Source organism: Gambusia affinis, linkage group LG12, assembly GCF_019740435.1.
Source record: "Gambusia affinis linkage group LG12, SWU_Gaff_1.0, whole genome shotgun sequence".
NCBI classification, from domain to species: Eukaryota; Metazoa; Chordata; class Actinopteri; order Cyprinodontiformes; family Poeciliidae; genus Gambusia; species Gambusia affinis.
The window spans coordinates 6599283-6611510 of NC_057879.1; the positions used below are offsets into that span (position 1 = coordinate 6599283).

Here is a 12228-nt window from a genome sequence, read left to right on the forward strand (position 1 = left end):
TAAAAAGCCCTCTTCCCCCCCCTCTCAGTCATCTGTGTGGTAACATGAGCCAGCCTTTACCTCCAAGGTTAGGGTCCCGGCCCCAAACGCATATCCCACAGAGGACCTCGACACAGCCTCAAGGCTCTGCTCCGCTTTTTCTTTTCTTAGCAAAGGCAGGACAAAGACAGCAGAAAATACGAAACCAGTGACAACTCAACACAGCTGATGGTGAAGCCGTGTGAGAGAGACAGCAAACGCACGGCGGACCACCTCTCATTTCAATCTTTATATAAAAATGTCTACAATTCTGCAGGGTAAATATTACCTGCCAGATCGCCCACGCCTGCCTGTCTCTCTTTCTCTCTCTCTCTTTTTTAATGTTTTTTGTTCTCTTAGGCAAGTGCCACCCTCTCTCCCAGCCAGATTTTGGATGCTTGTGAACGCAGCTTGTAAATGGAGTCACACGGCCACAAATTATTAACCTCCCCTCTCCAGCATGCCACGTAAAGTCAGTCTGCCTGCTGCTAAATTTATCAACATCAAACACAGCAGATTTTACATCCTGGTGACTCACTTTTCTTCTTGTCTTTGTTTTCTTGCCACTGCTGGATCTACTCCCCCCACCCCTCCTTCACCAGCCGTCCCCTCGTTTCTCCTCTCTCCTTGCATCTCCTCCTCCTGCTTTTTCCTCTCCAGCTGTTAAACCAATTAAATCCTCATAGAGGGTAGACTGCCCACTCTCCTGTTGAGAAAAATACATGCAATAAAAGCCGGCTCTGTGTGTTGAGCCATTGTGCGACAGCGTGGCCGCCATCTTTAATTATGGCCTACGCCTCCACCCTTCTTATGGCTGAAAAGGAGTGGGCTGTAGGTAGAGACAGCCCCTGGCGCTGGATCAGGGTTTCTTCTTCTTCTTTTTTTTTTAGCGCTGTGTTTTTGTGTTCAAGCGAGTGGCTGAAAAGAGGTGAGCCTAGTGGATGGTGCTGATCCTGGATCGGCTCAGGGGTCGGGTTGCATCACAGAAGGTGTATTCACCTTGACAAGCTGTTTTTTCATTGCAAAGGTTGGCTACACACACACACACACACTGTTTCCTTTGCGCTGGTCAGGCTAGGCCAGATCATTTGAAAAAATTATTTATAAAAGAAACAATTAATCGCGATGAATCGATTATCGAAATAATTGTCAACTAATCTAGTAATCGATTAATCGTTAATATACAGACTAAAAGAACGTATTCAGAGGAGTAATTAAGCCAGAACTGTACAATATATGTATACATTTTTCATTTAAGTTGAAATAATGACGAAAACTTTGAAAATGTGTTCTACCCAAAACTCGAGTGACCTAGTTTTAGCTTCCAAATTAAATTATTAAACAGTCAATCCAAAACATATCCCACAGATTAGCCCTACGCTGTTTTGATGTTGAGTCGAGTAGAAATGGCTGAGCTTTTCACATTTTGACATTGGACATTCTTATTTTGCTCCAGATGCTCCAAATCACCAGGCGCATGCTAAACGAATGCTGCAAAAAGTAGATTTTCCTGTTTAAAAAAGGAACTGAGTTGTGCATTTGCAAATTTTTAATGTTTCTAATACTGTATAAGAAAGGTTTAACTGAAAAATCAGCAAAATATGCCAATTTTTTTATTCGATTAATCGATCGATCATCAAAAACTACTGGTAGATTAATCGATAACTAGAATAATCATTCGGTCGCAGCCCTGTAAGAAGATACATTTGAGCAAAAACAGAGGGACTAAGCCCCGGCGGTGGCTCAAAGCGACTGGATGTAGGGGAAACACAGGACCACAGACTATAATGCCAAAAAAAAAAGAGAGAAGGCCATCAGTGGTCAGAGAAAAAAGCCTTCACAAAAAAAATAAATAAAAAAATCAAAGATGTTATGATGGTTGTGGAGTCTGACAGAGTGATAATATAGGAAAAGGAAAGGGGAAACAAGGACGAGCAGAGACCCCTGCCCCTCCTACTGGCCTGTGCCTGGAGGGGGGACCCAGGGCAGGTCTAGGGAATGTAAGGCATGAGGAGGGGGAACAAAGCGGACTACTGTCCCCCAGAGAGAGGCCTTGTTCTGGACCGGAGGGGGGTACATGGAGTCAGCCGCTCGGTGTATGAATGGATGAATGGATGGCTGACTGGGTGCACGGATGGAAGCTGGTTTCTTGACTGGAAGGCCGGTCGGGCTCCTTGCCCACAGAGCGGCGATGTAAGGGAACCAGGGCAGGTCTGGGGAATGTGAGGCATGATACGGAAACAAAGCTGGCTACTGTCCCCCAAGGAGAGGCCCTGTCCAGGGCTACAGGGCACGAGGAGCGAGGCTTTATAGATGAAGGGACGGATGAATGGCTTGTTTACTGCTGGGCATTGTTAACATGCAGGATTGCGCTGGGGTCCCTTTAACTGGCTATTTAATTGTCACCGGTTAATAAGGCTTCTGAAATGTACAAATCAAAGAAAACCAACCAGCACCCATTCCCCTCATACAAATCCACTTTCTACATTCCTTAAAGAGAAACATCCATTATTGACAGTGATAGGTTGCAGGATTTAAATAAAAGGGTGCGTCACTTTTTCACAAATTTTAAGGTAGTCCTGAACATGAACATATTTATATCACAACCTGATATGTTTCTTCATTCTTGGGTTAAGAAGCTGGAACCCAACATGACAAAAGTAGCTCTTAAAAGTATACACAACCCTGTTGAAATGTTCTTTTATTAGTATACGGCTAATGCTAGCATGTTTACATGTTGTTTTGAAATGACTTGTTGATAATTCTGTAGTAACAAATTTATAATTTACAATAGTGTAACAATAATAAATAAAAAAAATAATAAGAAATCCAATAATTAAAAAAGCCTACTATGACTAGAACAGATATCAGACAGTGGCGTGCACAGACATTTTGGGGGGGGCCAGCTGCTCAAGCTCCAAAATAGTTAGACGTAACGGAAGATTTCAGAGTGCTCCCTCTTTATCTTGTCTTAATCTCACTGTCAATTTGCATACACTCACTGCTATGTTGTGATATTGCATGGAAAGGACACAAGGGGGAGCTCTGATTGTGCATGTTAAAAAGATGCTGTATGTGAAGAAGAAGGGAGAATGAAGAGAAGTAAAGCGAGTAACTGAAGCCGATCTAAGTCTGATGTCTGCTTATTGCCACTGTTTAATCTAGCAACACCACAGCACACACACAAAAAGTAAAATTTTACAAAACTCTTAGTATCAACAAAATGACAATATTGTTATAGATTTCCATAGCGGTCATTTAAGCCGAATGGTTGTCATGTTGGGCAAAATTACAAAAACGTGGGACAATGGCAATGTAGGCTATTACATTCAGAAATGTTACCTTGAGCCACACACAATACGATTCAAGAAAACAACAACAAAAAATCAAAACAAAAATAATTATTTCAAAAGGGCACTTTTTTTCTCCAGTAGAGAACAGGCAAGTGCTCTGGCACCACCTAGTGTTTACCTGTGCACATCCTTGATATCAGGAATCAAGTTTCATCTGAGAATTGAAGACTTAATCATTTAAAAATGCCATGATCAGTGCCAAGGATCCACTTCAGGGTCAAAATGGCAAAAGGCTGAACTGAGCAGATCCCATCTGAGCGCTGTAATAGTTCTCCCTAGAGAGTTCACACCTTAACTTTCTGCTTGTTGTCCATGATTCAGATTCATTTTTTTAAATTTTTTTTAACACAGCCTGACACACCTAAGTAATTTGCTGTTGTATTGAAAATACAATTGCAACAAAAACCAGACGTTCCTTCAATCAATAACACCGAAAGCAGTGTGTTTGTATTTTTTTCAAAGGATAAAAATAAGTGCGCAGTCAAGTTGAGGTCACTGCCACGAGAATGCCGTTCAGCCTCGCGTCTTACAGGATTCGGCTACAGAAAAGCGTGAGTATGAGCAGGAGGCCTTCAGTCATCTATGGAGCTCTGTCTCCACTCCTCCATACAGCAGACCTCTGCACCAGTCTGTAGGCTTTCACGTATTTGTCTTCTGACGCAATTTTGACAGAGAGCAGATTAATTTTGGGGGGTGAGTCTGTAAAAGCAGATGATAGGAGATGCATTTATGGTCATGTCTAAAAAAAAAAAAATGAGGATGTTGCTATTTAAGTAAAACGTGGGCAAAACGTAGATTATTCTGTCCAATTATGGTAAACGAAAACAATTTATTGATCTGGAACCTCGTCTCGTTCCTCAGATAAAAGAGGCTCCATCAGATAATTGTTACGTCACATTCAAATCTTACACTTTTGTACTTCAAAAGTGAGCAAAGTGGCCATTTTCCTTATTCGAAGTACGACGTGTTCCGGTAGAGACCAAAAAAAAATCAAAGACAATCTGGTGAGAGCTGGCGTTGCTGAGTTGCGTCCGGGAAGATAACATAAATCTCTTTCAGTCTATTCTCTAAGTAGAGAGATGGGCGGCAGCTGATGCGGATCTCCTGCAGGCTTTGACTGGGAGGCGGGGGGAACCCTGGACAGGTCGCCGGCCCATCAAAACATCAGCAGATTTTCACTCAAAAGAGCACTACATTAACTCTACATTAACGAGAACAGCAGACACGTGTCACAAACACCGAGGTTTCTCACAAGAGATTTAAAAAGTAGTACATTTCTGCCGCGGATCTGCTTCATCGCAACTATCAGGATGTTGACAAGACCTTGGAAACCTCATGAACAGAGGAGAGCTTCCTCTGTTCCTTTCCAGAGACTCCCTGTTTGCTGGACGGGGAATTAAACACAGTGTAACACATAAGCTTGGCCGGGTGGAGTGAATGCTTTTTTCAGGATATCCTAAATATTAGATTGACCCCTGCTTTACGAAAATTCCACTAAGAATCAGCTAGTTATTGTCGCAGTCCCAACATTTTTTTGGCAGAAATCATGGATTCTGACGCTGTTTTTTGTCGCATTTTTGGAGCTTTACGACAAAATCACGCTAGCAGTTCGTCTGAATTACGTTGACCCACATGCATGGTCCTCGGCACTAATGCGCTTCTGCTTGGTTTTCTGCATTCAATAGGAGGAACTGCTCTTCGCCAAGATAGAAGTGATTTAAGCAAATTGCCAGAGTTCCCATTGTTGTTTCAGGTAATTCCAGGTTATTAATGCCAGTCACACTGTTGTATGTCACCCTTTCATTATCATCCCTCTGAGCACTTACTTTCTCTCGCCCTTACTGGGTTATTTTATTTTTATTTTTTTCCCTTCTCGTGTCAACCTCGTCCTCGTTCCTGTCGTCCTTTAGGCGTAAAGCACAACAAATTAGAGAAAACCCAACAACAACAAAGTTAATTGTGTCTATACTTTTTGTCTCCTCCAGGGTTTTCCTTTTTTAGGTGTCATTTTGTAAAAATTTCAATACTGTCATGTTGGGTTTCAGTAAGTATGACGCACGGCGTTATGTTCTGTTTGGAACGACTGTGATCAGAGCTGATATTGAATCTGTGTAAATTCAGCTCCCGTTAGAGAAAAATGTGTTTTTTTCTAGTCTGTCAAGTATTTTTTTTTTTTTTTTTTAGCCAATTAAAGAAACTCTCTGACAACATTGAGTTTTGCGTCTATGTGACGAAACCATTGCAATTCAACAAAGTACACAGCCAAAAACAAAAAAATAAAATCAGGGCTGCCACCACCACGCACACACACAAAGAAATCTATTGGAATCTTTTGTAAATCGACTAACTACTAGCTGTTTGGTATTTGCAGATTCAGCCAGTCGAGGAAAAATGATCGGTGCCCCTGGATTGGCTGCGTTGCAAACCCCAGCCAATACCACGTCAAGTAGAATTGCGGTAAATGACTTCAGCATTTTATGTCAAATATTTAAATTATGTTCAACAAAAAAAAAATCCCCAAAAAAACAAAAAAAAACAACAACATGCAAACAATTTGGAGTCATGTCCCACATGAAAATTCACAAATACTAAATCCTGAACCGCCAGTGATGTTCAGTTGTCCACTAAACGTCACTGCAGAAGTGAATGTATGACATTTCAGATCTGGAATCCAAGTCGATTTCTCCGTTAAAAACAAATCTGTGCATGCATTAAATAACAACGTTCCTTCAGCAGTACATATTTTGAACTACTGTTTCCGATTTTCCAAGGCCTATATGGAGCTACAACATGTGTTAACTGTGCTAAAACTTTTCTAGCAGCCTGAATTACTTCATCATGGCCCTTGACAAAATGTAATGTTTCAATCATTGACTGGTTTCTATGACTATGTATTTTTGTGCTTTTATGATGTAAAGTGCTTTGAAATGCCTTGTTGCTGAAAAATGCTACAGAAATAAAATTTGACTTTTTTTTTTTACCATCGCTTTCAAAAGACAAATCTGATTCAGCACATATACCTGCAGACAGTCTTCCACAATCACATTTTTCTCCAGCTGGAAATGTTTTGACACAGAGCAGATTGTTAAAACAGCCAGCTGCAGTCTTTATTTTGATCTGACTTGTTGATAAGTCCCACATTAGTCACTTTGCAAACTGACAGGATTTCTGACGATTCCTCCCCGCAAAAGCTTGACTTTCTTTCTTCTGCGCTTCTCTTCAGAACTCCGCTCACGACAGTTTTACGTCAGAATTGGGCATAGTGGCCGTTAACGCCGTTGTCCCAGTCGGGTTCAAATCCCTCCTCTGCCTTCTGATTTTAGTTTTCAACGTCACCACCTTTTTTAGTTCCTCTCCTGTTTCTCCAGCTTCCCCCCACCAACCAAAGCGATTGCGTGCTACGTTACTGAGATATTCCAAATTGCCCTACGGAGTGAGAGTGTGTGGGCATGGTTATTTGTCCTGTGTGTGTGTGTGTGTGTGTGTGGGCTGCTGGTAGTCAATGCCTCTAGCCCACTGATGATAATCATCAGCCTCCTGAAACTCTGCAAGGAGAAAGTTGGCACAGGAGTGGATGGATGGATGAACTGATGGATCTCCTGTCGAAGTCCAATGTGCAGTTTGTTTCTATTCATTATTTTTGTCGCAGAGGCCATTTTTCCTTTTATAGCAGAAATCAACCTGAAGGTTTGCATCAAATACACATATTTTTTCCTGAAAGAAATTGGTTGACTGTCACAAAACCCAAGCGGCTTCCTGTCTGGAATTTGTCCAGGTTGCCGCTGAGGCTTCGGCTCCAAAGTTCTCCCGAAATGCGGCACGGGGAAACCCAATCCGGAGACGTTAACAAGCCATTTTCTCCCACTTGTGCTCGCAGTGACGGAGGCCAATCAGAAAGAGGCAGCACGGCCAATCAGAAGCAGTAGCCTCGGCAATAGCCAATTAGGCCTGCTTGTCTGCGAGGACAAAGGAAGTGATATTGCGGCGTGATTGCACCAGCGGCAGGCTACACAAACACGCTCAAATGACACCTTGCTCGTTGCCTTTCCAACCCTAATTTCGGAGGAGTGTGGGATCTTGATTGCGTCTGTGCCGGCAAGAGAGGACGGCTCATTATTACACCAAAACAATCGCCACCTCAGAGGCAAGAAAAAACCCCCAGAGATTTTGTTTTCATTAGGGAGCAATTGAGTCACCAGCTCCAGAGTCAAGGCCAACACACACGCACACAAACACTCGCAAGGTTTCAATCTGGCAATTTTATTCCAAAAGATTTCTCCTTTACTCCAGACCACTTAATGGAGCCGTAAATTTAGAGACGTGAGGGCCTTCGCAGCGCTCCTCTGAGAGCTGCGACAATGATCCTGGGACTGAGCTGGTTAATTAACTGATTGTTTGCTTGGCTGGGAGCCACCGAGGAAGAGGGTAGATGTAGAGAAAGACAAAAAGCGGGTGTGTTGTGGGTTGGGGGTGGGGACGGAGAAGAAAGGGCATAAGAGGAGATGACAGAACAAAGTCTTGAAAAGAGGGTTAAAAAAAAAGATATTAAAGAATGGGAAGAAGTCAGAACTGGTTTAAATTAGATGAAAAGCAAAACTAACTTTTGTTATGTAGCTTCCCAGATGACAGACATCGGGCTTGTTACCGGCTCGGCGTGAATGAGCAAAGACTGCGTGATGCGATCAGCAGGTGGGAGTGTGGCCTGCAGCGGACACGGCTGCGCTGACAGGAAGCACAAGTTTGTGGAAAGAGACCCAAACAAATGTTTAATCTGTTAGGAAATGGGTGCAGGAGCCTGGGGCTTCTCGTTGATCTTATCCTTTTGGCCGAACACGACTTTCAAAAAAAAAAATTTTTTTTTTTATTCTGCAATAATCAACAACGCCTTTTGAAAAACAGGCCCGGGCATCTGTAATTGTAATAATTTCTCTGTAGGAGAAAGTTTTTAAGTCAGCAGGACTTAGAGTTAATTCAAGTCTCATGTAGTTTGTGCAAGTTATGAGCAGATTCAACTTAACATGATGTTCTGAAGCCTACTCATAGTCTGCGTTAAGGATCTACCATGAAGAGTTATCTGCACATCTAACTCGACAGTTTGTTTTATTAAATTGCCATATTTGCATCAATTTATTTACATTTAATATATTAGTAATTATGTCGTCACTCTGAAACCCACAGTGAGTATGGACTGTGTAGTTGAGAAGAAAATGTAATTTTCCAGAAAACTTCACCGACTTGTAAATTGACTTTTACAAAATTTTTGCCCTCTACCCACACACACAGTTATTTTTACATATTTTATTTTGGAAAGAGTCTGTGCGTTCTTTTCTACAGTGCCTCACGTTAATCCCATGTGAAAATGTACCACCTTGCTTATCATGATAGAAAGTAATAAAGGCTGGATTCAGTCAAGAGAAAGTGAACAAATTCAACATTTTAGTGCAGTTTTTTTAGATTATGTTTGTTGAGACTGAATCAGAAGTCCAGGAATGCTCTCGTTCACTCTGATTGGTTAATCATTTTGTGACCATGATGGCATCAGGAGGCGTAAATTCTACGTAGTGTCTGTTTTAGTGGTCATTAAGTTAACCAAGGACAACTCGTATAGTCACATGACGCGCAGGGTGTTCCATGAGAGTTAAGAAACTTTTACACTTATACTGCATAAGTACAATATATTCTAAGCTTAACTGCTTCTGCTGAGTTTTTATTCTGAGATGGATCTGTTCCTAAGAATAAAATAAAGGAAACAAAAGTGAGGATGTTTCTCACTCCGACATTATTACCTGTTTTTATTATATATACAGTACAGACCAAAAGTTTGGACAGAACCTTCTCATTGAATTCAATTAGAAAGTGTGTCCAAAAATTTGGTCTGTACTGTATATATATATATATGTATATATATATATATATATTCTCCCAACTCACAAGTTAGTTCTTGTAGTGTTACAAAAGTTCTGGCAGATGTGTTTTGTTGTGAAAATTATTATTATTTTTTTTAAATCACACACCGAAGCAGACTCTTAAGACTCTTAATTTATTGCTCGTTTTGACAGCTTTCAGCTCCATCTCAACTGTACTAAATGTTAAGTCGGTTGGGGTTCAGATCTTCTTGCTGATTCTCTTCAGGACCACAGAGCCAGCGGTGGAGGTCTGCAAGACAGAGAAGAAGGCATCATGTTCCAACAGCTGATTGGGAAATTGCAATAAATCCCATCAAAATGCACGGCGTAAAGAAAATACCTATAATTCATTGGAGTTATCGCAGTAATTATAAAGTGCATTTCTGCAATATCCCCTTCTCAAGTTCACTTAATACCATTATTGCATGAAAACAAGAAGTGTAAAAAGAGAGCTGTTTCCCATTAACACAGGTGGAAAGGTTAACGGCGAGACTAAATTGCTTGTTAACGTTGCATTCGGCGGCGTTGCCACACGTCTCGGTTTTCTCGTTAGCTTGAGCCACTTCCCAAGCCGCAGCCCCGTATAACTTTTCACTAATGGTCCCCGCGGGAAGCCGAGTGTAATAACGGCTGTCATTGCACAACTCTCTCCGCGTTAAAAGCCCGAGGGAGTTTGTTTACCTCGATGAGCTTGTCCCCGCTGACCTCATTGACTTGGTGGTAGTTGGGGAAGCTCACGGTCAGCTTGCCTCCATCCATGTTCACGGTGGCCTGGAAACACAGAGAGGACGATAGCAGTCGGTGAGGCAACCGTTCAAACACCGGATACGCATTGTCGACCTTTAAGGCTATCTAAGGGTTGGCAAGTCATTTCCCTTAACCCTTTGGCCCACTTGTTCAACACCATACACTTTCCAATCGCATTCAGACATCCGTAGACGTCTTGTCAGACAGAAGAGGGCATCGTCTTTCCTATGTCTGTCCAATATTCCAGAAATGTGATTTTCCTACCTTGAAGCTCTTTCCTCCGATGGTGTGCATGTCGCACTCCTTGCCAATGGTAAAGTTGTTGGTGACCTTGGCGTTGGAAGGGTAATGCTGCGTCCAGGTGAAGTCATTCCCGCTCTGGACGACCTCAGTCACCGTCTTGAAGTCGCGGCCCTTCTGGATGATGTCGTCAGGAATACCTGAAGCAGCGTAGACAAGGAGGAACGTGAGCTCCTCAAGAGAGAAATAAAGAATAAATCTGAGAAAGAATCTGCTGCGTTTATTCTTACCAACCAACTTGCAGAATGCATCGTATCCCTCCTGGGACTCAAGTTCCCATTTTCCGGAGAAGGCCATTTTCTGGTGGTGTCGGTTGTTTTTTTTCCGGAGAGGCGAGAGAAGAGATGCTGAGGCAAGCTGAGAGAGGTTGCGAGGTACTGGGACCCGGGGGCCGATCTACCTTTTTATACAGTAAAAGCCTCCAGCCACCTCCTTCCTCTGCATGTGATCACACAAGAGGGCAGTAATAACCGAAGATGATGAGTACAACGAGCTACAAGGGAGAGGGCAATAAACTCCGTGAATGGTCGTTTGTGGAGTTCACACGCAGTGAGTAAAACGCTGACGGCTCACCGGGATAATCCGTTAAATCACCTTGCGGCCAGTGAACTCTCCTGCAATTGTTTTACGGTCATAGCCTTCGGTTTTACTAGGGCTGATTGCAAAAGAATCAAACCCAAAGTTTTGTTTTAAAACTCTAACCTTCTATTTGCATTTGTTATCTCGGTGGAGGAAATGGCTCGTAATAAGATAATCAAGTTCTTATTCAAGGTTTTTATTCATGGTCTGGACCTGAAAAAGCTCAGGAGGAATATGATTGGAGTCATTTTAGCGGGCATTCATTTGTCAAAGGGGATACATAATTATCTTGTTAGTAGGTAGAAAAGCTGAGCAAAAGCACTTATGCGAAGCTTGATTATGAACTGTGCTTTTGTTCTCTCCGTGCTCCTTTTCCTTTCTCCTTTCTCTGTTGATCACTTGTAAAATAATGCACGGTAATCAAAAATGCATTTAATGCAGTTGTGTCATTTTGGAGAGAGGCTCTTGAATAAATAACTAGGGTTTAATGCCACGTGTTGTTGAAACATTCAAATTCAATAAGACCAAATTTTTTTCCATTTAACCATTTACGCTCTCTAAATTCTCCTCAACGTCTCTGAAAACATACAGAAAGTTGGGCTAAAATTGCCAATGATTCTATGAGATGTCTTTGAGATTGATTCACCAATGTCTCAATCACCCGAACCGCGCGCATTATACAGGGAGGGAAAACTTTCTTCAATCTAACAATTACAAATTTAGAAAGCAAACGTCCTGATTCGTCAACAGCAGCGAAAATCTGCAAAGGGCGACCTAAAAGCTTTTCCACGGGCCCCCCTGAAAACCTCTTGATCCTTCCGGCAGAAGATTTAATTAGAAAATTCCCCAAAAGCACCAAAACACTTGGCCGGATAAAGAGGGCTTGACGACCATACATTTCATTTTGGTTTGTTTTTCTTCTTCTTCTGTAGAACCCATTGACACAGATTGTAATCTTTTTAAATGTTCAACAGCATTTTTCTAGTATTAAGTTTATTCAATTTGTTCATTTGAACTGGGGACTGCATAATAATCAATTTTACAAAGTAACCATTGTCCTGCACGTAGGCTTTCTAGATAGCGGCTAATTTGTAGACGCACCACCTGGTTGGACTTTCTATTATTTATCATATATGCTTGGACAGCATCTGTTGCAGCAACAAAATAAGTTTATAGACTGTAGATAACATATCTAGTGTAGAAGATAATTGTGACTAAATAATTTTTTTGGGGGGGGTCCCAAATGTGTGTTTGCATGTAGCATGTAGGTATGACTTGTGAATTTTGTCTCAACAGTCAAGATGTGGAAATTAATATACGATACC

At 41.8% G+C, this 12228-nt stretch overlaps 1 protein-coding gene across 1 annotated transcript; it reads right to left on the reverse strand.

Annotated features, from left to right (window-relative positions):
- Nucleotides 1–9395: 9395 nt before the first annotated feature.
- LOC122841153 (gastrotropin-like) lies at nt 9396–10720 on the reverse strand. Its single transcript, XM_044134227.1, has 4 exons — nt 10555–10720; nt 10289–10464; nt 9959–10048; nt 9396–9527 (listed from the first exon to the last, which is right to left on the reverse strand). Exons 1-4 carry the CDS (start codon nt 10619–10621, stop codon nt 9477–9479), a joined length of 384 nt encoding a protein of 127 aa, XP_043990162.1. The 5' UTR covers nt 10622–10720; the 3' UTR covers nt 9396–9476.
- Nucleotides 10721–12228: the final 1508 nt, after the last annotated feature.